Source organism: Protopterus annectens, chromosome 10.part0 (assembly GCF_019279795.1).
Source record: "Protopterus annectens isolate FY-2018-M chromosome 10.part0, PAN1.0, whole genome shotgun sequence".
Classification (NCBI taxonomy): domain Eukaryota; kingdom Metazoa; phylum Chordata; order Ceratodontiformes; family Protopteridae; genus Protopterus; species Protopterus annectens.
Genome location: NC_056744.1, coordinates 54833124 through 54859644, shown reverse-complemented (window position 1 = coordinate 54859644; position 26521 = coordinate 54833124). Strand labels below are relative to the sequence as shown.

At 41.7% G+C, this 26521-nt stretch overlaps 1 protein-coding gene across 2 annotated transcripts in view; it reads right to left on the bottom strand.

Annotated features, from left to right (window-relative positions):
* Nucleotides 1-26521, bottom strand: part of OGFOD3 (2-oxoglutarate and iron dependent oxygenase domain containing 3) — a 964739-nt gene that overhangs the window by 205462 nt on the left and 732756 nt on the right. For both annotated transcript variants that reach the window (XM_044085017.1, XM_044085018.1), the window contains one exon: nucleotides 3544-3600. In XM_044085017.1, coding sequence (XP_043940952.1) covers nucleotides 3544-3600 — 57 coding nt within the window. The remainder of the gene's footprint in view (nucleotides 1-3543; nucleotides 3601-26521) is intronic.

The window sequence follows — 26521 nt, the reverse complement described above, 5'->3', positions numbered from 1 at the left end:
CTCAGTCCTGGGACCTCTCTTGTTCGGTATATATTTCTCGGAGGTACAGGCCAACACATAAGGACTGTGGCTGACCAAGTTCGCAGATGACTGCAAACTGGGCACCATAATCGACTCTTCAGCCGGCACAGGCATCCTCCAAAAGGGCCTCATAGAAACAGACAACTGGTGCCAGAGCCATGGCCTCAAGCTCAACGCCAAAAAGTGTATAGTCATCCCCTTTGGCAAAAACAAAGTGTCCACAAATTACCACATAGGTGGTAATCCATTAAGTACAGAAGAAGTAATTAGGGACCTGGGGACCCAAGTTGATAGCAATCTCTCATTTGACAACCACGTGGCCAAAGTGGTTAGAAAAACATTTTATATAGCCCACCTAATCATGAAGGGATTCACATCTAGATCGGGGAGGTCATCGTGCCTCTTTACTCATCCCTCATCAGGCCCATAATTGAGTACAATGCCCCTTTTGTGATGTACCTTACCAGACACCTGCAGCAACTGGAAAGACCCCAAAAGTACCTCGCCAAGAGGATCAAAGGGCTCAAACAGATGCCATATGTTGCCCGGTTAAAGAAACTCCAGCTCTACTCAGTGGCATACTGCCTGCTCAGAGGCGATCTGTGCCTGACGTATAAAGCCATGTCCAACCTAGAATTAATGGACATGCTGCACCTCAGAAAATCCAAATCCCATCGAGCTACGCGCTCGAGAGACTTGAACCTCAGCACTGAAATAAATAGGACATGCTGGAGGGACAGATTCATAACCCAGAGGCTCCCTTCACTCTGGAATAAAATCCCAGTCCAGGTTAGGCAGAGTCCCTCACTGACTCTCTTCAAGAGGAATCTTGATGAGTGGATGAGGGATCGTAGGTTTACCCCGGGTATCACTTCTGTGTCACTGTTAGACAAAGGCACAGTATACTAACCTCGAAAAAGGGCATAGCAAAATTAATTTAAAATGGGTGGCGAAAGCCAAACACACTCTGGCTAGGCTTATAAATGCCCTAGGGCAGATAGCCTAGTATGAACCTATGAACTAACACCCCCACCCTTAGCCCCCCCCACCTAGACACTTATCCCAACTATACTACCACCACTACTAACCATAGTCAGAAATAGCTAGTTGTCTTTACATACTTTAACATCTTGTCTGACAATGTTGTTACTAATATTATAAATGACAAGAAACTATCTTAACTTGCAACATTTTCTGTATATACTGATGATAATTAATATCTTGTTATTGTATTAAAGCCAACAACCTGTAATGTTGTTTACTATTGCTGCAACTTTGTATCTCTATCATGTACATGATGTGGAGCTTTTCTCCCGGGGCATCCGCTGAAAAAGGACCTGCGTCCAGTTGGAATTTCCCGGTAAGCAAATGTAAATAAATAAATAAAACTGACTCGAGGACCCACAAATCAGATTGGATGGGGTGGATAATTAGGATCTGCATATGTCTGAAGTTTGAATGAAATCCCCAAAGAAAAATAACAACAACAGATAAGTGGAAACTACTATTTAGATGAAATTGACAGTGTTGCACGAAGTGAAGCACTAAAAGTGGTGGAAAAAAATGAAGATGTTTTCTGGCAATATAACACTTGCTGTAGATGAGTGCCTCATGCATGAAGAAAATTCTATAAAGGTACAGAACCAGCTATGGCCATTAAAGGGAATGGACTACTGCTGAAACATCTCAGAATGGGATGACAATGCAAGTAATACAGGTATAACCGAAGTATTTTTCTTCTGGGAGCTTAAGTCTATTCATTAACCATCAAGCCTACCCCTATCAGTCTGGAACTCATTCATCCTTAGTGGAGGGTGATCTACTAGGGCAAAAGCAGTCCAGAGAAGCCATCATTTAGGCAGACATTGAGCAGTTTGTGCTCTCACTGGCATCCCAGCAATGACAGTATTTGCATAATGTTCCTAACCTTGCCCCTGGCTGGGGATAAGGGCTACCGAAATCACAACGGGGACTCACAATGCTCTTATCCTCCAAATGTACACTTCTGTACACATACTGAGGGCTATCACTATGTAGTTGCCTGATCAGCCATATGTATCTTCTCAAGATGCCCACTACAAAGTTACCTCTCCTCCAAGGGATTGTAGCTGTGCATGTCTTGCTCCCCTCCACCCTTCCCCCAGAGCTCTGACAGAGTCATTGTGCACCAAGTTGCTAATTAAACTTGGGTCATGTGGGCTTCCCCCCCCCCCCCCCAATCCCACTGTCACAAGTATAACCCAAACTCCCTATATAATTTTTTTCTGGTCTATTTTCTTTCAACTCTTGTACTCTACAGACTCCCCAGACAAACATATAGAAAGTGTATTCATCATTATTCTATATATCTGCGATTTTCTTGCAGAAAATGTTATCTCATTATCCACTTATCTTAAAATGTTAACAGTGTAAAAAGCTATCAACTTCAAGAGAAGCTCCAAAAAAGCAGCACTCAGACTGAAAATCCTTGCTTCTTTGTTTACCAAGAGGGCACTTATGAACAGACTTCAGACAGAAAGCCATAAAACAATGCTTCAAGAAGAAATTCACAAATAATGGTGACAATGCCACATTCTATGACCATATACTGAAAGGATATGCTTATCAGCTAAAGAACCGAAGGCCAGCACACTCAGTACACAACTTGTGAATTAAAAGTGGCTAATGATTTTCATCAATAAGAAATAATGAGCAGAATATGTGCTAAATCAGTTTATAGGTATGGTCTGCACCAGATGACATCAGTAAAACACCAGCATGAAGAAATGGTGATAGCTCATGTACAGTGGCAGAACTACTTAAAAAAAAAAAAAAAAAAACTCAATCTACCATGTTCCCAGTCAGGTGAGACCATGGACTTTGGATTACTTCCCAGAATTAACTGTGCTGTTATGGACCCACTATATTAAACCAGTGGGTGGGGTTAGGGGAGACTCTGACATGGGATTGTTCAAGGTGAGAGCTGTTAAACAGCATTGTGGGGATGCCAAATGTGCAGTAATTGAAAAGTTCTTCTGCTTGCCTCAAAATAGTCTTTTGGAACTTTTAATCTGGACCATATTCACTGGAAGTAGACCTGACGGGATGGTTCCTCAACCCTTTCAGAGCACGGTAATTCATAAGGTCTTCTCCATCTTCTTTTGGCTTTTCCCGGTTAGGGGTTGCCACAGCGGATCGCCTGTCCGCTCATGATTGGCAGTTGAGTTTTACAGTGTCGAGTTGCCAGCCCAGCGCCCAACCTTCCACGGAAGGCACACACACGCAAGCACTCATGCCTTCTCCTAAATGTAGGCAAAAACTGTAGCTTGAATATATAGAGTCTTAATCACCAAAATGATACTTCTAATTATTTATTCTCTAATATTGCAATTTAAATAAAGGCAGACATTTTTCCCTCACTAATGTCCACGGAGAAATAATTACCATACAGAACAAAACAAATGCATTTTATATATACTACTACCAGGAACATAATCATTGGAGACTCTCTAAACATCCTTCTCAAAATCTGCAGTTTCTTACCGATAAAGACTAAAATCTGTCTCAGAGAAGATGTCTTTGAGTTTATCGCCAAAGTATCTGTAATAAAGCAACAAAGAAATAAATGGAAAATATCAGTTTCAGCCTAGTAACATCAGTCCAAATGATAAACTTATTACAGCCTATGCTTTTCTAACAAAATGAAATTAGCAGACAATACTGAAAGTATTTTGTAAAACTGACTATAGCACAGCTGTGCAAGGATATTCACCTGAGGTACTCACCATAACAGTAAACATATGAAAAAGAGATTTGTAAAATATTTGTAACATCTGGGCTTTATGTCACTCAGGTCAGTTATCCTTTGATCAGTCCATCCTTCATCAGATCATCCTTATCAAATGTGTATGTAAAACCAAAACTCCAAACCAAAGAAACAAGTGACAGAAAGCTCTTCAGTTATTTTGTTTTATTCCAAAGATGATTAAAACACCATTTAAAACTAAAAATGTTTGGAAAAATAAATCTCATTATAAACTCATCGAGCACTTTCAGCCCTGCTGATGGGACTTCATCAGACTAACTGTTTACACCATTCCTGTCCTTATATAACACTTCCTTTCAATAAATATTAAAATCCACAGGTTTACAATGCTGCCTTCCATCTTAAAATACTGCTGATAGAAACCATCTCATTTAAGCCACATTTACCAGTCACATTGGTCTTTAATTGCCATTTCAATTCTTTTACCTCAAGCCAATCCTTCCATGATTCCATTTTTTTCATCTGTGAATACACTATCTATTACATAAAGTTTAAACATATGTCCATTTTAGTTTTTAATATGTTTAAAAAAGGTGTTCCTTTTTCCCCTTTTTTAATATCATAAAAATCCTGATAAATTCTGGCTTTTAAACACCTTTCGGTTTTTCCTATACAAGAACTGGGACAACGTGTGCACTGGGCGACATAAACCAGTCTTTTACTTAAACAGCGGTATTTATGTGTGATAAGCACCTCACAATATCCCATAATAAAGAATGTACTACCTTCCAAAATCCTGTGACATTGGTTGGAACATCCACAGGTTCTCATACCTGGGGAGATGCAAACTTTCTTGTGTCTCTCAAGAAGGTTTTTAAAACATATATCCTTCCTTATATGACCCTTGGTGCTTCCCCTACCTGCTGAATGAATTAATTGCCAATAGAAAAAAATATCCCAGTTCTTACAAATTACCTTTTTGATAACCTAAAAGTCATATTACATGACAAGATACAGGCTCGACTCAACATAAGCCTTTCCTCATGTTGCTCATCTCTATCAAAGACAAATTGATTTTACCCAAAAGGGAAGGTTACATTTCACTTTGCCTTTTATGCTGGACTTTGTCTACTATAGTCTTAATAAAGGTCTTAGGATAACCCTTCTTAACCAGCATCTCACATAGTTTTATTACATTCATCATAAAAAACCTTTTCTTGGGAAACTATCCTGGATAAACGCACCATCTGTCCTTTTACCAAGGCTTTCTTTTGAAAAAGTGGATGCCAACTAGAGAAATGCAACAAGGAGTTATAATACATGGATTTTCTATGTCAATTCAATTTTTTTCAGCTCATTTTTAAAAATGAATACATCTAAGTAGTTCATCCTATCACTAGCATAGTTCATGGTAAATTTAGAAATTCAGTGGTGCCATTAATGTATTAAAAAAATCCTTTAATCTGTCGACTGTGTCATCCCAAAATATGATGATGTCATACAAAAAAACAACCATATAGGGAACATGAAGCTTTGAAAGAAGAATTAAATACATAATTCTGTTCCCAGTATGATATCAGTAAATGGGGGCACACAGGCTGCCTCCATTGCCACACCTGCTTTTTGTTGGAAGAATTGTCCTCCAAAATATACAGTTACTGGTAAGAATCAATTCCATCATGTTCCTAAGAACTAATATGTCTTTATGTTCAAGTTAAGTGTTTGCAGATAAAAATTGGTAAACCCACTCTAAATCTAGTTCATGTGGAATCACAGAAAACCGGTACTTGTTGTCTATGGTTACAAAAATTAATTGGTCCTCATACAAAGAGTCTGTAATTCTAGTTAAAAAAATCCCACAAGTTTTTGAACACGTACTTAATGTTAGTTGTCACATTTGTGAGTTTCACATATATAAATTTGGACAAATAACGTGTTTTGGAGGATTTAGCATCAACTACTGGACAAAGAGGTGGATCATACAAATCTTTGTGTATCTTAGGAATACCGAAAATAGAGGGTGTTCTTGGTATATCTGCATAAAAAAGTCAAGTTCATGTTTTTTAATTTGACTCTGTGTCAAAAAATCTTGTAACAAAATACCTATCTTATGATAGACTATATTCCTTTGATTGACACATACCTCTTCGTATGTGTCAGTGTATAAAACAGTAAACATTTTATCAATATAATCATTAGAATTTATAACCACCATGCCACTACATTTGTCTGGTTTCATTAACCTAATTCGTCTATCCTTGATAATATGATCTAGTAGAACTTTTTCTTGCTTTGTACAGTTTTACTTCCTATACTTGCTGTTACCTTGTACAATTTTTCTGTCACACGCACATATTTTTTCAAATAAACACATTGGGATGCAAGTGGGATGCAGGGGTGGATTAAAAGTGCTTGGTCTAAATAAATTGGAGGCACTTAAATTAGTGTTAGAAAAATATAAACATATATTCAACTTCCTGGTAAATAATTTAACACATCTTCAATTCTGGCTTTTCTACCAGGAACAAAAGTTAGGCCATTTTCAAACAGTTTGGTCCATTTGTTGTAAACTTTGACTTCACTGTAGTTAAAAAGTTTAAAATCACAACTATCATTATTAATAACAGAAACGTTGACTAACTCCTGTACTGTGGTTCTCTCCTCATCCTCTTGTTGTAATGTGTGTGATTCAAGTTCCAAGTTTCCCTCCTCTGTTGCCCCCTCTCATAATAATCTTCCCATCTCTGAAAATTCTTGTTCCTTATCCTCTTGGACCTTCTCGGGGCTACGGGTTTAAAGGTGTGTCTTCACTATTTAAACCTTCAGCCATATTATTATCAACTTCTCTATTGTGATCAGGTTCTTGTATAGGTTGCCTTGTCTGTTTTTGTATAGAAGTGGATAAGCATGGCCCTTTTCATATTCAGATTTGTTCCTACCTAATTTATTTTCTTTTTTCTTTTTAATCTCTATCATCAAGCTACCAATTTTGTTAAAAATGTTAACATAGACGTTTTCTTTAGTACCAAATAGAGGAGCACTACTAATACTATTGTCCAATGCATTCATTTCTTCCATTAACTTTGTTCATTTCTTTTACATTATGTTTAATGAGAACCTCCATGAACTCACAGCTGTGGTGATCAAATAGTCTAAATAATTCCTAGTGTAATGGAGAACCAGGTACCAGCCCAATGGAATATTTCCAACATCTTAATCCTTTAGGCACCCTCTGAACTCATATACATTCCTTGAGGTAGAAATTATCTGCTAGCAACTTCCTAAATTTAGTCATTTTAACCTCAAATGTCCTTAACTGACTATCTCACCACGAACAACTTTGGTAGTGTCACTCACGCCCAGCTCTATTTTTTCATTGAACCAGTCATTTAAACATGGCCACGACGGTTTCATGTTACTTCCTGCATTAGAGTTCCACACCACTGCAGTTCTCTGGTTCATTTTGCCGGTTCCACTAAATCCAAACCTGTGGGGGGATTGCTGTGCTCGGGTAATACCACTTTCATTGCTTCCATTAGAAATGTTGACAAAAATACTTTTTTGAGTGGAGACTTCACTCATCTGTTGAGTTAACTGTTGCACTAAGCATGTTATTTTGCCCAATGATGCAGTAAACTCTCCTTGACTAGGAAAATCACTAGTAAGTGAGCCTTGACTGGTGCCTGCTGATGATGGCATTGTGTTACGATCAACCAGGAACCAAAAACACCACAACGAGCAAAACCAAAACTCCAAACCAAAGAAACAAGCAACAGAAGGCTCTCCAGTTACTTTGTTTTATTCAAGGATGACAAAAACACCATTTAAAACCAAGAACGTTTATAAAAATAAACTTCATTGAAAACTCGTTGAACACTTTCATCCCTTTTGATGGGACTTCATCAGAATAACTGCTTATACCATTCCAGTCCTTATATAACCTTATCTCCAACCATCTCGTTAACCTAAAGTGAAAAGCACCTGAAAACCAACTGAGGTACATGCAGTTTGTGTTGAATAAGCACTTTGACTTCAAAACTTTAGAAACTGCAGTTATAAAACCAAAACTCTTCTTTTAAAAATATTATAGGGGTATTGAGTGAAGCCTACTTGGTCATTTTTCACCATGTGTGCGTAGTGGAGCAATGAGCACATGGGTACAGAAAGTTGTATATTCAGTAAGCGCAGTGTAGAGGCGTGCAGCCCTGCACAAACAAGGTAAACACTGTGGCATGCTAAATGGAGCATAAGCAGCTGAATTACATGCTAATTAACCAATCTAACATGATGGAGCTATTCAACAACCAATAAAGCAACCGTGTAGATTCCATGCTAGTATTCCCCGTAAATTCCAAAACTTTTGGAATACAGCCATGGAAAGGAGTCTACGTGAACAGAATAAAAAGTAAAAAGTGTGAGATTTGTACAGAACTGACCTTAACATGTGACAGCATTAGATACAGGCTGGATGCAACAAAAGGAAAGTAACAATAGCAACATAATCCTTTTTCGTGCCATAACAGAAATGCAGCTTTGCTCCCTCCACCCCTAAATGAACAGTACCACTTGTTAGCAATGCAGACAGATAACAGTATAAAAGTGTGTGCTAATCAAACTAAATATACAAACATTAAACACACTAATCATAGTTACATGCCAGCAAATGCAATATGCATCTGATAACATGCAGGTATATCATCTAAAAATCAGTACTCCTCTGTGTAGATATATCCCAAAGTAATATACTCTCTTTTGTGTTCAACACAAACAATTTGGCTCTCCTTCAGTTTCCCTAGCTATATGGTTGCTGTCTGGTGTAGATTCAGGGCTGCCAGCATGGGGAAGGTGCAAATGAGGTCTGAACTCATTAGAATTGCTGAATCCCAATGAATCACAAATAATTCTATCCATGTAGGGATATAAACACAGTGCAAGCACTCCCTTAGTGTTTGTGTTTAATGGATGGCAACTGTGAATGTTTATATCAGCTGGGTGTGTAAGGTTCGACTTACAACGTGTTACATGTACGTCTGTCAATATTGGAAATGCATGCAAGCAGCACACAATTCACATATTCTGTTTCATTAACATCCAAATTGTGCTTTCTCTGTCAATTTTTTTATTATTATTTTATTACTTCTGGCCATTGTTTGCACATTGCGGCAATTGGCACACTCACGAGAAATGGAGGAATGAATAGAAGTGTTGGCTGTGCTTATCTTGCTTGTGTGGCACTACATGACAGGCAAAAGGGAGACCTTAAGAATTATTAGTAAATAAGGAAATGTCATGTAACTATTCAAGTGGCAGGATTGCGAAAGTATGACAATTAGTACTGAGTCTGTGGAATACACATGCTGTGGAAGTAGGTGTTAATACATTTAATGCAGTGATGCTTCCTTTTTCAGGCCAGATGGTACTGGGTTTGAATACAAGTGTACGTCATACTTTAAAATGTTTTTCATTACAGACTGATAATGCAATGACATGAATTCTTTACACGAGATTTGTTGCTGTGTGGTGATATACTGCAGTGGTGTTAAGCCACATTATGTGTGAGTAACTGCAACTGTTTGCCGATGCTCACTGTTGGTGCATGATGCACACCGCCGCACAAACATAGAGCCTAAAAAGTGAAGGGATCCATTGCTTTTCTAGCATTTCTAAAGTCTGACAGTTAGTACTGAGTCCCTGGAATACACCTGCTACTTAAGTGACTCTGTGGCAGCACATGCTAATGCAAATAATGCAATGATACATTTCTTTATTGAGGCCAGATGGTACTGGGTTTGAATACAACTGCATGTACTACTTTTATATTACCGTTGCTGCACATCGCTGTGCGAAGTACACCATCGTGCAATAACACATTAAAGAAAAGAAATGCAGAAGATAGGACAGTGGTGAAATGGGGAGCAAGCAGTGGGAAGAATAAATGGAAAGCAATACAGGAATGTGCAGGACGGAGGTAGGAAAGAACCATAGCTACCCATTTCTTCAAAAGTAAAAACTGACAATTTATGCAGAATATTAGCTGAATTTAGACTGTCACCTTCAGAGAGAGTGGTGACCACAACATAATCATGTTGTATAGCCAATTGTACCAAGTCAAGTGGGTCAAGAAGACACACATGCAAAATGGAGAGCTACGTATGGGACGACTTTTATTTTTGTGGGAGAGGAGCCCTTTTATTTTTTTTTTTTGCGAGAGAGACGGGAATGTTGGAGAAGAGATGTAGGTATGTCTGGGTCTGGTAAGTTGGGTAGGTGAGGAAGCAATTGCAGACAAACAAAACAAGAGACAGGGATGGTGATGGACACAAGAGGTCGATGGACACCATGGATGGGGTGAGGGTGGGGACATCCAGGATCCATGGTCAACAAACTGGGTGACCGTGAGAATTGGATCCTCACCCACAGGACTATCATCACTGTCACCTCACTCTGCTACTGGCTGGAGTGCTTCATGTCTCCTTCTTCTCCTCCTGGCACTTTGTAAAATGAGGGAGAGCAGCCTCTCCAGCTGGTGTAGGCATGCACCAACAGTGTGGTGCACAACCCTAAGCACCATCCCTGGCAACTAAGTGCAGGTGATAATCTCATGAACTCTGCCACTGCTCCTGGAGGGAACCAATGGACTATCCTCTGGGGCAGGGCTACCTGAATGGGCAAGTAGTGCAGGGTCAGCAGAGGTGGTGCTACCAGGTTGGCTGGTGCTTCAACAAAGTATTAGTTTAAGGGTGTGCACACACAACAAAGTATAGGTTTAAGGGTGTGCACACTTATGCAAACAGTGTATTGTACATTTTTTATTTTTTATATTTTTCCCCCCTAACAGATTTGTTTGTTTTTCAACTGAATTGCACAGTTGTAGGTCACATTAAAGGTGGGAAAAGTTTTGAAATTATTTATTGTGGTCTCATTTGTTTATATCACAAAAACCTGGCATTTTAATGGGGGTGTATAAACTTTTTATATCCACTGTAAGTCCTATTCAGTCAAATCCTTTTGCTGCCTGCATCCTCACTATCTCTCCTTCTTTTAATGGACTCAGAGGCTTGCTGGTTTTGTTATAGCAGGACTTTTAGGACAAACGCTTCTTTAGGAGTTGAGCTTTGACTGCTTTGTTGTTTTTAGCACTCGGAATCAACAAATTCTTACTGACTGGTAGTGTGGTTCTGGTTTGTCTCGACATAAGTCACTGAACAGTGAATCAAGTAAATTGTTGCAAGGAATATTTCTGAGATTAAGCAGATTAAGAAAAACATCACTATCATATTTAGATTTCTCTAACAGCTGTTTTGCACTCTGAACTGTATGTTCAGCCAAGCCATTGGATTGTGGGTATTCAGGACTACTAGTAACATGAACAAAGTCCCATGTTTCAGCAAATCTTTTGAACTGCTGACTTATAAACTGTGCACTATTGTCAGAAACAACTTTGTGCAGACTACCATGGACAGAAAAATGTCTCAACTGCATAATGATAGTACTGCAAGTTAGGTTAGGAAGAAGGTCAATATCAAACCAATCTCAATAAGAGTCTAACACCAAGTAATGCTGACCATTCCACTTGAAAATATCTGTAGCTACTGTCAACCAAAGTAGTTCAGGAATCTGGTTTAGCTGAAGTGGTTCTTTTTGTTGATGCGGTTTAGTACTATTATAAACAGAACAAGCTGAGATGCAGCTTTCAATATATTTTGACATAGAAGGCCAAAATACTAGTCCTCTCGCCCTTCTTTTGATAGAATCAGTTCTTGGGTGGCTGCAATGTAAGATTTTAATATACTCTTGTTGCAAGGATTTTGGAACAATCACTTTTGGACCTTTCATCTTCCATCAAAATCTCATCTCTGTAAGGAAAATACTGCTGCACATCTACTGGTAAACAACATTGCTTTGATGGCCATTCCCGACTGATAAAGTGGTTGAGGTTCTAGAGAACTGGATCTGAAGCTGTGTGGGTTCTAAGCTCTTCAAGACGTGTGGAAGAAAAATTGTTCACTTCCATAACTTCAAAATCAGGTTTCTCATTCTCATGATGTTCAGTAGTTTTTCCGGGCGATCGGATAAAATATCAGCAAGATAAAGAAGTTTGCCTTTTGTGTAAGCCAAATGGAAATTTTACTTTTTCAACTTTAATATCATGCATTGCAATCTCACAGGAGCGGTGTTCATTGGCTTTTTCAAACTAGTGACCAAAGGTTGGTGGTCAGTTTCAATTTGAACAGGTCGGCCATAAATATAATCATGGAACTTCGAACATGCAAACAAAATTGCCAAAAGCTCTTTTTCTATTTGAGTATACTGCATCTCAGTTTGGATTAGAGTTCTGGATGTGTAGGCTACTGGTCTACCCTCTTGAAGAATGACTGCACCAAGACCAAACTCTGAAGCATCACAAGAAACAGTTACTGGTTTGTGAACATCATAATATCTCAAGGTAGGTGGACTGGCAATTTTCTGTTCCAGGACACTGAATGCTCTTTGATGTTGTGCTGACCAGGACCAGGTAACATCTTTGCATGCCAGCTTTCTTAAAAATGTTGAAAGCTTGCTTGAATCTGGAAAGAAACCTGCCCTAACAGTTGACCATGCCATGGAAACATTGCAAGGCTGTGACATTGTCTCAAGAATTGCAGTTTGCTTGGAAAGATCTGGTCATAAGCCTGAACTAGTAAACAAATGACCCACATAAGTAACTTCTTGCAGCCTGAGTTTACATTTCAAGGATTCAGTTTAATATTCACTTCACGACCACATTCCAAAACTTTCCTGAGGTTTCTATCATGTTCAACATCACCACTGCCTCCTACAAGAATATCATCTACTATAATAGCACATGTATTGCCAGAAAAAAATTGTTCCATTGCATGTTGAAAGACTTCACTGGCAGAATTTATCTCAAATGGCATTGTCAAAAATCTATACCTTCCAAATGGTGTACTGGAAGTGGTTAGCAATGAAGATTTTCGATCAAGCAAAATTTGCCAAGATGAACTTTTTGCATGCAAGACAGATAAAACAGTGGCATTTGGCATAAGGGCAGCAACGTCTTCGACTGTATGCCTCAGATGATGAGGTCATTTCAGTGCTTTGTTCAAATCTCTTGGATCAATGCATATTCTAATATCATCTGAGCTTTTCCTATGAGCTACCACCATGGAGGATACCAATTCAGTTGGCTCTTCTACTGGACAAATTACTGCTAGGCATAACATTCCGAGTAGCTCAGCTTTGACTTTGCTTTGTAAGGCTACTGGAACTTTACGTGATGATCTAATGACTGGGCTTACCTTCTGGTCTAATTTCATGGAGTACACAAGTGGGAGTTTGCCTAGTTTGTCTTCAAAATATCAGCATAGTCAGAAAGAATAGTTTGTGCAAAATTTTCATTATTACACATGCTTATATGGTGGACTTCTTTATTAAATGAAAGCAGTCCCATTTTTAAAATGACCCTGAGGCCTAATAATGACTGCACATGTCTCTCGAGTATGTAAAACTGCAAGTCATAGCTGTTCCCAGCAGAATAACATGAAAGCACTACTGAGCCTTCAGTCTGAATTTCTTCACTACCATAAGCAACAAGATTCGCACAGTTTGCCAAATCAAGTTTCTCACCAGCTCTTACTCTAGCAAACACACACTGCACTTTGAACCAGTATCAACTTTGAGATCTACAGGTCTCCCATTAATCAACAGTACAACATACTTCACTCTTTCTCCACAAATCAACTGCACTAACTGATTCACCAAGCACAGACACACCATCAACATAAAAAGTACGGTTGCAGCCTTTTAGTTGATAAACTTGCCTCTCTGAATGCTTTTGTTTAATAAAAGAATGTGCCCCTTTAGATTTACCGAGCCTTTTGAAAGTATTTCACTTTTTACATCTGTGGCATTACTGATCAAAAGCTAAGCGCTTCTCTTGCTTGGGCTCATGGCTACCTCCACAATTACAACAGTTGACTACGAGGCTTGTCACAGGTTTTGCTGAGTCACCTCTCTGCTTTACTGAGTGTGCCCTGGGTTTCACTGTAGCTGCTCTGGGTTTTGCTGAAGTGACCCTACCTGTTAGGACTGTATCTTTTAACCTTGTGCTGCATACTATCAACATTAGCAGTGGAAGGCACTACAAACATGCTTTTCTCATTTGTAAGCATATTTGTGTGCTTTTCTGTAAGCTCATATATCTGACAAATTTCTATGGCTTTTTCAAATTTAAATCACTGTCTCAAAGCAAAATCTTTCTCACACTGCATCATCTTTAATACCACACACAAGCCTGTCTTTTATCTCTCAGATCACCAATTCTGCATGTTTTTGCCTTGTTTCTCAAGTCGGTTATATATGCTGCAAAAGTTTCACCAGGCTTTTGCTCTTGTGTAAAACGTGCTTTCCATTGTAACATTTGTTGGGCACATTTCTCTAAATTTACATTTTAAGCAGTCAGGGTCTTAACGCATTTCAGCCGGTATCACAATATGATGGTCTTCCCCCTCCCCTGCAAACACAGCAGGTGCATATTCAAATGAACGCTTCCTTTAATGCCTTCTGAACCAGGTAGATTAAGCAAAATAAATGCCTTTGTACGTGCGTCTTTGTCAGAAAAAGCAATCTGTATGAAAATATTGTACTCTTGCTCAAACACTCTCCAATTTTCTGCAACATTATTATCAAACACAAGTACCCGCGGTGGTGGTGCTGCGGTAGCGTTGTCGCCTCACAGTAAGAAGCTGTCCGGTTCGATTCTCAGCTAGAGCATCTTCTGCGTGGAGACATGCGTGAATGGGCATACCTTCGTTGAAGGTTGTGCGTCAGGCCTGGCAAGTCGGTACGTAAAAATCAACTGCCAATCATTAGCGGACCGGAGTTCCGCTGTGGTGACCCCTAACCGGGAAAAGCCGAAAAAGACAAACAATTATTATCAAACACAAGTGGACCAGGATTGTCAAATCCTTCTCCATGCCAACAAACAACAGTATAAACCCACCCCTTGTAATTATGTTCGAACACACACCAGGTACTTGAAAAATATTCAACTGTACAACAATCTCTTTGAAATAACTGTATTCTGCAAAAAAACTGCACTCTACTACTGCATACACTTGACAACACTTTGCACACCAGATATTTTGAATAGCTTTCGTTAATGCGAAAAAGAAGCACATAGTGAAAAAATACAAGTGTTTTCCCTTTTTTATACATTTTATGTGATTTGGATGTTATTTTAAGCATTTTCATAAGCATTTCGAGTACTTTTATCAGTATGTCGCAGTTTCAAACATTTTAATTAGAAATTTGTTTTGAATTTTTCATTTTATATTGTGTAAAAATTCATTTAAATGAGTTTTAGTACCTGGAATTATCTTTCTGACCTGTTTGCAAGTCATTTGATTCAGATGATTCACTTGTATATATTCCTCCATTACTGACTGTGCGCCTCATGGTTTGACTTTGGATCCCACTTCTGACACCATGCGCTTGTCTTGTGTATTCAAATAGGATGATGAGGCTTGGGTGTTCATTTAAGTTGTTTATTACACACAAACACATCAGGATGGATGACTGGAACATAAAACCTAGACGAACTAACTAAATGACTGACTGCTACACACATACATGCTTTCACTCCAGCTGCTCACTCAAAATGGCACTCTTGCTTGCATGCAATCAGTATTTATATGCATATGCCCATAGACTGAAATGGCTCTTAAAGGTACAACACACACTCTGATCTACAGGGGTGACAGAGCTGAGTTACTGTTATGGCACAAACAAGCATATACTGTTCTTTTGGAGTGAACAAAGGTGAGTTACTGTTATGGCACAAACAAGAGTGGACTACTCTTTTGGGGAGAGGGAACAAATAAGAAGTTATGCAGTCACCATAATGTTCCATGTTTGTTGTCCATCTTGCCTTCATTCTTTGCTGGTTGGGTACAGAACCAAGAATAGGAACCGATTCTCGGTTCCGTACCCAAACAGCAAAGAATGAAGGCGATACATGACAACATAACATGGTGAGTTACTGCTATGGCACAAATAGAGATATGTTGCCCTTGTTACTCTCCTTGTTTTGCATTCTGCCTACTGTTTGATCTTGTTGAGGGTTGTGAAGTCAGAAACTTCCATGTGTATCATTACTTTCCAAACTCTGTCTTTAATGATTTTCCAGTACAAATGTATGGTGCTAAAGTGAGGGCAAGCATTGATCATCAGTACTATTGAGAGGTATGACTGTGTGAATCTTTTATATCTGAGGCCTACTACTTATTAATGGACTTATAAAAGTCAAATATGTCTCTGCTGTCATGTGTTAAGGTAATTTCTGTACAAATCTCCCACCTTTTTCTTGCTTACTGTACCAACTGATGAAATACAAGGATATGCCATAGTATTATTAAACAATACACTCCAGGTTCAGGACTTACCTTGCAAATGCAGCAGTTGCCACAGTGTTAGTTCAGGGCTGACAATGTCTGATGCAAGCAGTACATAGCCAATACATAGGGATGTAAAGGTTGTGTGAGTTGCCTGGTATCAGTATTAGGCCCCTAAGTGGTGAGTGAGTGTGCTATGTGTTGTCTCTTAGCCAATGCAAGGGCATACTGAGCACGTCTATGTCTGCATACACCCACAGCAGCTGATGGTTCCCCCTCTGATTCCTCATCTGCTTGTGGCTGTGGTGACTTTGGCATTGGTGGTGGCATGTGTGCCCCTTCCTCTTGCTGATCCTGCTGCAGCTGTTTCCTCAGGATTATGTTGTGTAGCATGGCACATACTGTGAATATTTCTGCACTTGTCATTGGATTGTACTGTAGGGCTCCCCCAGAGGTATCTAGGCACCAAAACTGTGACTTCAGCAGTCCAAATACACGCTCTATGGCATTTCTGGTGTGAGCATGTGCCTCATTATGGTGTTCTTCCATGGGTGTGTGTGCATTTTTGATGGGTGTCATCAGCCACGGTTCCAGTGCATAGCCTGCATCACTCAGTAAATGACTCTGTAGGATATCTCCACTAACAAACATCTGGTACAGTTTGAAGATGTGCCAGAAATGAGACTGGTAACTGGTATCATGGTAACTGCCAGGGTTGCCAGCACACAAGTTTAAGATGATTCCCTTTGCATTATACATGACGTGGCAGTTGATGGAGTGGTAGCCCCTTCTGTTACTGTAGAGCCTACGCTGTTCCCCAAGTGGTGCCTTAATTTCTACATGACTGCAATCTATGGCACCCAGTATTTCAGGGTAGTGCGCTACCCAGTAGAAATGTTGCACATTTCTGGCCCTCTCCTCAGAACTACGGGGACAATATATGTGTTCACTGGCATGTTGGAGCATAGCATCCAGGACCCTGTGTGTTGATGCCTGTGATACTCTCAGCATATCCCCTGTTGGTCTCTGAAAGGTACCTGTAGCTAAGATTCTAAGGGTTGCACATACCATAGTACCTTAACTTCCACTGGGATGGGTTCCCCTTGGTTAGTTCTGGTTCTGAGTTGAGGGCAACAGAGACTGCAGAGTTCCTGTAGTGTGTCCCTGCCCACCCTATAGTGCTCTACAATTTCCACATCAGGTAGTTTGTGAAAAGTTAAACTGGGACTGAAAATGCTTCTCCTTCTTGGCCTATTGGCGGCAACAGCATTGGCTTCAGCCTGTAGCACATACAAATGGATTGCAGCAGCAGCAGCCTCTAACATTCTGTCTGTATATACTGTCCAGGTCTGGACTCCCAACAGTTTTGAAATCCACAAGAAAAACCAGCATAAAGTCTACATGGATGCTTTACAGCTTGTTGAATAGCTCCACCATATTGGAGTGGTTAATTAGCATGCAATTCAGCTGCTTATGCTGTATTTAGCATCTAAGAAACATAGACAAAGACAGATGCAATCCATTAATAATCTACACCATATAAAAAGTCAACCATGTAGCTAGCCAAACTGATGGTGAGAAGAGATTGTATAGGTTTGAAAGACTGCAAAAAACACTTTTTCTTCAGGATATATTTGTACAGAGGCATACAAAACTTCATCAGGTATGCTCCCGTTTTGTCCGCTATATATTGCATATACTGGAATGTATTTAAGAATAATGTGAAGCAAAGGCTTTTACACTTTTATCTGTATGCATTAGCTAGAAGTGTATTGATGGCAAGGGCATGTTTGTCAAGCCATTTCAGAGGTACACATGATTGCCAATACATGAAAATGGAATGCTGTGTCATAAATATGTACAAATGTTTCAGGAACAGGTCCTTAGATAGCACTTTTATCATTTTAAAGATGTTTTGTTAGCAAAATGGGTAATTTGCCTGTTCTTTTGTGTGGGGGGGGGGGTATAGATGAGTTACTGTTATGGTGCAAACAAGAATGGACTGTTCTTCTGGAGGGGAGCAAAGGTGAGTTACTGTTATGGCATAAACAAGGTTATGTTGCTCGTTTCTAGCCTTGTTTTGCATTCTGGCTGTTTGTATTTCACATCTATAGACTGTTTTATGTTTCTCCGGTGGGTAATACTGACTGGCTACCTTTTCTTTTTTATCTGGAAAAAAGAAGTCATGTACTCACCATAACGTTCCATCTGTGCTGTTGTCTCTCATTTGCTCTTCAACCTGTGGGTTCGGATTCAAGGATTAGATCTGACTCAGCCACATACCAAAGCTCCAACATCTGAGCTGCTTCCCTACCCATAATGCTTCTTTCCTCTAAATCACTCAGTTTTGCTGCTCCACTATACATCATCTAATCATACAAGCAGAAAGAAATCACCCAAAGATAACAGGGCAAGTCAGAAAGGAATACTTCAAGAGCTCAAACAATAATGAAGTACTTGTCCAAATAATTCTGTTAGGTCCTTCAACAGGTAGGGGGATGGAGGGAGGGAAGTAGAAGAGCAACAGATGGAAAGTTATAGTGAATACATAACTTCTTTATCTGATGTTGTTGCCTTTGTATCCTCTTCAACCTGTGGGACAGAGTCCCCAGCTACAGAAGAACTTGGGTGGCCCTCAAGGAAGGATATTCCGGAGCACAGCAGAACCAAAGGAGACTTTGTTCCTGGAAATAATGTCTAGTTTGTAATGCGATAAAAATGTATAGTGGTTTGACCAAGTAGTGGCTGTGCAAATTTCGTCAATGTGAAGTTTCGACCAAAAGTCTGAAGAGGTGGAAACAGACCTAGTAGAATGAGCCTTAATGAGACACATTAAGGGGATGCCCCTTGTAGAGTAAGCAAGTTTAATGCAACTACTAATCAAATGAGCCAGGGTAACCTTGGAAACTGGTTTACCCAACATGGACTTGAAAAAGAAATGAATAGTTGATCAGATGTCCTAAGAATTTTAGTTTGATCCAAACAGAAACAAAGCTGTCTGTGTATGTCCTATGTATGAAGTCGATACTCTCCTCTGTTTTGAAAATTAGGAAAGAAGACAGGCAGGTTGACAGCTTAGTTTATGTTAGCCTCAGAAGGACCTTGGTCTGAAAGAAAGGGATAGTAAGCAAAGTAACTCTGTCCTTGTGCAAAATCAAATATGGAGGCTTGCAAAGACAAAGCCTGTAATTCAGATACTCTTTTGGATGAGGCAATAGACACCAAGAAGATGGTTTTCCACATCAGAAATTTAAAATCTACCTTAGCTGAAGGCTCAAAAGGGGGCGAGACTAAGCCCTGTAAAACCAAGGTGAGATCCCAGGGGGCAACAGGTTCCTTGATAGGAGGATAAAGCAGAAAGGTACCTTTTAAAAAGGCCTTGCACAATTTAGATGAGGCTAGAGAAAAGGAATTTTCCCCTATGTGAAAATTGTAAATGGCCACCAATTGCACTTTCACTGTAGAAAAACTAGCTCTGTTATGAAATATATAAGCCAGAAAATCCACCACAGCATGAACCGGAGCTGTAAAACAGTCCAGACTGTTCTGATGAGCCCAAATGGAGAATCTCCTCCACTTATTATTGTATAGCTTCCTCGTGGACAGTTTGTGTGCTGCAATCAAAATTTTTCCTAACTGGGGAAGAAAGCCCTGGAATTCTAGCCATCACTGGAAATGGAGTAACCAAGTGGTTAGTTTCAGGTTCAGGAGATCCGGATGGGGAGTGTCCTGAGGGATGGACAACAGATCTGGAGGCAGATCCAGAGTCAACAGTGGACAGACCAGGTGAGACCAAAGGAAGGGGAATCATACTTTTCAGGGCCAAAAGGGAGCAATGAGGATCACTTGGCACTTCAACTCTGGAGCATTTTGCAGAAACTTGGGAATGAGTGGAAGAGGAGGACAGGAATAAAGTAGATTGGGGACCATGCATGGACTAGAGTGTTTCTTGCTGACTGGCTCTGAGGAGGGATCCAGGCAAAAACTCGCTACACTTCGTGTTGGAGGGAGATGCAAAAAGATCGCAGCAAGGTTGACCCCATCCCCGGAAGATCATATTTGCCACTGAAGGATTCAGAGACTACTCGTGAGGCATCAGAATGGTCCTGCTGGGCCTGTCCGCCAGGATGTTTGATTTCCCTGGAATGTGGGTTGCTATGAGAAAGCAGTTGGAAGAAATCACCCATTGCCACAGCCTCATGGCCTCTCGACACAAGGTGTAAGACCTGGTTCCTCTTTGATTGTTGATGTACCAGACCACTGCCATTTTGTCTGTCTGAACAGCAGCAGTTCTTGTAGGGAGACAGGAATGAAGGGCTTGCAATGCAAGCACCACCACTCTCACACTCAGAAAGTTTATATGCAAGTTAGACCACATGCCTTGAACGGTTTGTCCCAGATAATGCTCCCCTCCCCCGCCCAAACTGGGATATGTCATTGGTCACAGTGGCATTGGGAGGGGGGAGGATGAATGTGTGGTCCTGAAAAAGATCCTCGGATAGGATCCAGCACTGAAGAGATTATTTGCATGCTCTTGAAAGCCTGATTGGGTAATTCAATGGGTAGCACAGCAGGGACCATTGGACTGCTAAGGTCCACTGAAGTACTCTCATGTGAAGGTGAGCTAGCAGTACCAGGGTGATTGTGGCCGCCATGGACCCGAAGGTCCTTGGGACAAGACTTGCTAGGGGAGAAGGAATGTCCATTATCTGTTTGACATGAGGCCTCAAGGTGGAAATTTTGTCCAGAGGAAGAAGGCCCAGAGAACAAATGCTGTCCAAATGGGCTCCAATGAAGTCTATGTCTTGGATCGGTTGACGTTGAGACTTTTTCAGGTTGACAGAGATGCCCAAGGACAAGGCTAGGTGGAATAGGAATTCTCTTGCTTCTAGTAGTCTATGTCTGGTGGGAGCAGTTAGGAGCCGATCATCAAGGTATGGAAACACCTGGAATCCTTGCAGTCTCAGGTGAGGTGCTACAACCGCTATGCATTTGGTGAATACCCTAGGGGCTGTGATGAGACCAAAGGGCAGCACTCTGAACTGATAATGACTGGCTCCTAGCTGGAAGTGGAGGAACCTTCTGGAGTGCCTGTTCATCTTGAAGTGACAGTACGCATCCTGAAGGTTTATAGAGCACATCCAGTTGTCCTTCTACAGGAAGGGCAGAATGGACTGTATCATGACCATTTGGAACTTTAAACTGGCAACTGATTTGTTGAGGGTGGTAAGATCCAGAATGGACCTGAGGACTTGCATCTTTTTGGGCTCTAAAAAGAATCTGGAGTAGATGCCTGATCCGAGCTGGTCTGGGGGAACACTTTGGCTGACTCTTTTTGAGAGCAGCTTCAAAATCTCTAATGTTGCAGCCTCCCTCTGACTGGATGGAACATCGGGAAAGGTTTTGCTTGGAGAGGGTTTCTGGAAAAAGGGTACTGAATAGCCTCTGGATATAATTTTTAACACCAATGATCTTTTGTGATGGGTTCCCAGGCTGTTGGTTATAAAGACAAATGTCTCCTGACTGCCTCCACAGACGAGCAGTCAGGAATTCCCTCATGATCGCTGACTGGGTCTGTCTGAGAAAGAATCCCGAGACCCTTGATTCATTGGCCCCCCCTCTGCCACAAGGGTGGCATCTGCCATTATAGCCATTTCCTCTTCTGCTGTTGGGAGGAAGGTTTCTCTGTGAATCCTGAAGAGGATCTTGAGATTTTTGGAACCACAACTTCTTACCTCCATGCTGGTTCCTGGAAAAGGTCCATTGTGGGGTACAGAAGTGGATCCTGATGGTAGACAAGGTCTTTGGGATAGAGTGCCTCTGGCCGTTGGACTGAAAAGAGTCGATCCTTTGAAAGGCGCATTGATAAAGGATGGGTTGTAGAGTTCTGAGCAATCTCACAGCCGCATCCAGGACTAGCGTCTGGTAGCAATACCTGATCTGAATGCCCATAAGGTACCTTCTGCAGCATGAGAAATTAGCCTCATGGACGTGTTAGAAATAGACTGAAGGGTGGCCATTCTAGAGGAAAAGATCTTCTGTTCCTCGGCAGACATGCACCCTGGGACAGAACTAGAGAGTTCCTTGACCAAGTCCCTCTGTAGTCTGGTTACATGTGCCAAATAATTCAGTGCTTGCAAGGCAAACTCGCTTCCAAAACCTGGCCAAAGCCCTAGACTCCCTGTTAGGGGGATGGATGGTGGAGCCCTACTGAGCCAGGTCCTTTTTGGTGATGGCTGCAACCACCATGGAAAAGACGGGAATACCATTGGTCCATTGGGGGTGGTCAGAAGGGGCACTAAGAATCTTATCGGACTGCTTAGGGATTGGGTCTATTGCGTCTGGGTCCTTCCATGCCCTGCATGACACAAGGTCAATACGGGGTTCCGTGGGAAGGAGGATATCCAAGATGTAGATGGGCCTTACCCGAAAGCTTCCAGAAACACCGATTTCTCTGGGTTAGGGTTTGGGACGACCAGCCACCCTTTTGGCGCAGGATCTCCATATGCCAAAAGGGTGGTGCAGGATCTCCATGATGTCTCCAAACGACATCCTCAGCTGGTGATCTGAAGGACCATTCCACTTCATCAAGATTGATGTCCTCTCTGAGGGATTCCAAAGGGGAATCCAAGTGTCTCCTTTTGCACTAGTGCTTCTAAGGAACCTCTTCAGTGTGGTGCTCTGTGGAGGTATCGGAAGACTCCGGGTGTTCCAAAAAGGGAAGTAGTCTGCAAGTCTTTCTGGATAGGCTGCCCCAGAGAAGACAATGTAGATGGCTCAGGAACAAAGGCTGCTGGAGGGGGCTGGGCTCTGAAGCAGGAAGAGCTGCGGCTCTTCTGGGTGCAGAGAGAACTATCTCCACCACCTCGTACACAGAGGGAGATCAAAACACCTAGAGCACACCCGCTGGAGCCATAGTTGTCGACGGGGAAGCCCCATGAATCCCCACTGCCCCCAGATCTGAGTGAGGAGTTAAGAGCCAAGCTATCAAAAAATGGTGCCCCGAGGGGAAGAGACCGCTCCAAAAACTTTGTGGCTGTTGCCAAACACTCAGAGCCTACAATCAAGCTCTCTGATCTGAAACTGTCAGAGCTGGGTGAGTCAGGGTAACCATCAGAGTCGAGGGAGCCATACCTGTCGGCTCTGACGTCTTGACTCCAGGAAAGCTTGAACCTGATTAACACTGTAACCAAGGGTTGAATCGGAGAAGGAGATATAAGAGTAAAGGCCTGAATAATATTGCTTGCGGATCTGCCGGGGGGGGGGGCAAGATATCTAGCTGGATTTTTGCCTTGAGAAACTTAACCATCATGCTGTCAACCTCAGCTTTGGAAAGGCTGCGAGAAGACCTAAGGAAAGAAGCAACAGAAGCAGGCCTGGAACTCAGTCTGGGTTGTTGCAGAAGAGGGCACTTAGGTCTGGATGTCACCAGCTTGGGGAGAAACTTCAGTTCTGATGTTCAGGGGAGGTCCGGATGACTATGGGAGCCGAGATAGTGGGCTCCAAAGACCTAGATGCCTTGGCAGGAGGTTCCCCAAATTGATGGGACCTACTAGGCGATTTCTCGTGGTCCTTATTCTTTTTGGCAGGGAGTTGAGCCCTTGAAGTGGATGGTGTGGCAGAAAAAGCTGAACTAGGCAGAAGACATTTTAAGATCAGTTTATTTCTTCGGTTAATGAAGGCACTCTGACAGAACCCCGCGCAAATAGTGCAAGATGAGTCCAAGTGGGCAGCACCAAGGCAAACTACATACTCATAATGAGCATCTAAGAGTGGGATTTTGTGCCCACAAATCACACATTTCTTAAACCCCACGGGTTTGGGGTCAGACATGTCTATAGAAAAACCCACAGAGCACACACACAACAATAACAAAGAGAGCCAAAACAATTAAGTAACTACTATAGACTTAAAGGTAAATCTAAAAAAAGTCTTTAGAAAAGGGTAGAGAAGGGAAAAGGAAAGGCACAAGGAGGACTATACTACAAAGTCCTAAGACAAGACCAAAGAAGCAGGCAAGACTATAAGATAGGGGGCTAATTAATAAAGAATATATAAAGATAGTACAAAAACTAACTAAACTCGCAGGAAAACACAGAGCAGCTCAGATGATGAGATACCTGATGCTATACAAAGTGTGGCAAATGAGATCTGAGGGATTTAAAGGAGAGGAGCATTATGGATAGGGGAGGACCTCAGATGTGGGAGCCTGGAGCTTTGGTATTAGACCGAGTTGGATCCAATACTCAGATCCAAGCCCACAGGTTGAAGAACGAATGAAAGCAACACCAGATCAGTTATTTTGTAGTAATCCTATACTTATGTGCATTATACTTCTTTTGTCTTTTAGGACACCTACAAGTATGCCACTCAGGCGTGTCAATCCACAGAGATCCCCCCTTCACCGATGCAGAAAACCAGGTCATAGCTGATGGGTTTAGGCAATATGGTGCTTTTCTCCTGAAAAGGGGACAAGGAGATATGGCAGGCAGGATGGGAATATGGCAGCAGACTGTCCAGGATGTCAATGCCATGGGTGGCCATAGCAGAACATACAAACAGTTGCAACATAGGGCCACTGACATGATCACATCTGCACGGAGGTGAGCAGCTGCAGTGAGCCATGACCAAATGGTTACTGGGAGAGGGCCTGCCAGGGAGCCACCACTAACACAAAATGAACAGTTCCTGTGCAACATCAGAGATCCAGACAGCTCTGATGAAAGTGTAGCACAGCATGTCCTGGATGTAGACGCAACACTTTCTGAGAGAGCAAGCATGTCCCAAAAAGAGCTTTCAGGTAGGTGTTGTTATCTGAACAGTTAAATACTGTTGTATAATAAAAGAATTGAAATGCATAAGTTAATTCTGTGCCACATCTTTTTGGGGGGATTGAAGATTGCTACAGTTATAAACTTAGGCTGGACTTGCAGCCACATTCTTGTTGAAAGTAGAGTTAATGCACATATAAAGGGGTAAATGTATTACCGCCTGTGTTATTGTTAATTGTGATGATGTTGCCCTTACCTCTCTTGCTTAACTTCTTCCAGGACCATCTGGACTACAGAGCAGTATGTCTTCTGCAGATGGTAAGCCAAATATATTTGCGTCAGTACAGCTGAGCAATTTGAAGAAATATTGCAGTGTGTGATTTGGATCTCAGGTCTGTTGTGTCTATTGCTTTACATCTTTAATAGTGCAGCACTTTAGTTTGTTAGCATAGATTGCACTATAGTAGTGCAGGTATTAATGTGTTCCTTTGTCATAATCACCTGCGATAGAAAGCAAGAAACAGTGGGAGTGTGGGTGCTATGCAACCTGATGTCAGTGTACCAGCAGACTGATGATGACGGTGGCCAAACTGAAGCACAGTCGGGGAGGGGGGTTGCAGTGGTTGAATCTGACACAGAGGTTGACATGCAGCCATTCCCTGCATTTTCATCGAGGATAGCCAGTAGGCCTACACCTAGCCAGTCAACTTAGTCCACAGATATCGAACAGGTGGAGGGTGAGGAAACTGATCAGGGAAGTATGGATATTGCGGCTTCAGTGTCTGTTGAGTGTAGCCGTATCCAAAGTGTGGGCGAGGCGCCACACAGGAGGATAGATAGGGGTGCTTGGAGGGAGTTTGCTGTCCCTCCTCCACCTGCTGCAGGTGCCACTTCCAGTGACACTCAATTAGGGCTCTCATGCAGTCCACAGGCCACAGGCACATTCCCATATGTGTTCCAGACAAATGCTCAGGGTTGTGGATGTGGCACAGTCTGACATGAGTGACTGCCTCCACCATGTTGCCGAATCAATGGATCAGATGAATGACATTTTGGAATGAGGGGTGCCTGTCATGGCATGAGCAGTATCTGTAATGTAATATCTGCTGTGGTGGAATGGCATCCTTGTGGACATAGGTCAGCCACATCATCTGCTGTCCGCCAACGTGGCCATGCCTGATCACTCTCCCACAGTGACAGTACTTCCACTGCTCAGATGTGGCAGGGCATGGAGTCATGGTCTTGGGTATCCCCCTGAAGGGAGCTCATCCACCAGACATCAGTCACGTACAGAAAGCAACAGTGCATCTGACCTTAGGCATGGAGGTGCCAGTCCACCTCATGGCAGAGCCAGATCTCATGGTCAGGGACAACAACTATGACCTGCCACCTTTACCATGCGCAGCTCACAACTGTCTGACAGAACACGACACAGAGCTAGCAAAGAGCATGGTTGTGTTCATGCAGACACTCACACATCAGTTCCACCTGGGGGACCCCTACAGACAGAGACACATACACACACGCACACACGCACACGCACACACACACACAACCAGTAACTCATTTTGTCTCACTGGCGATTTGTTGTT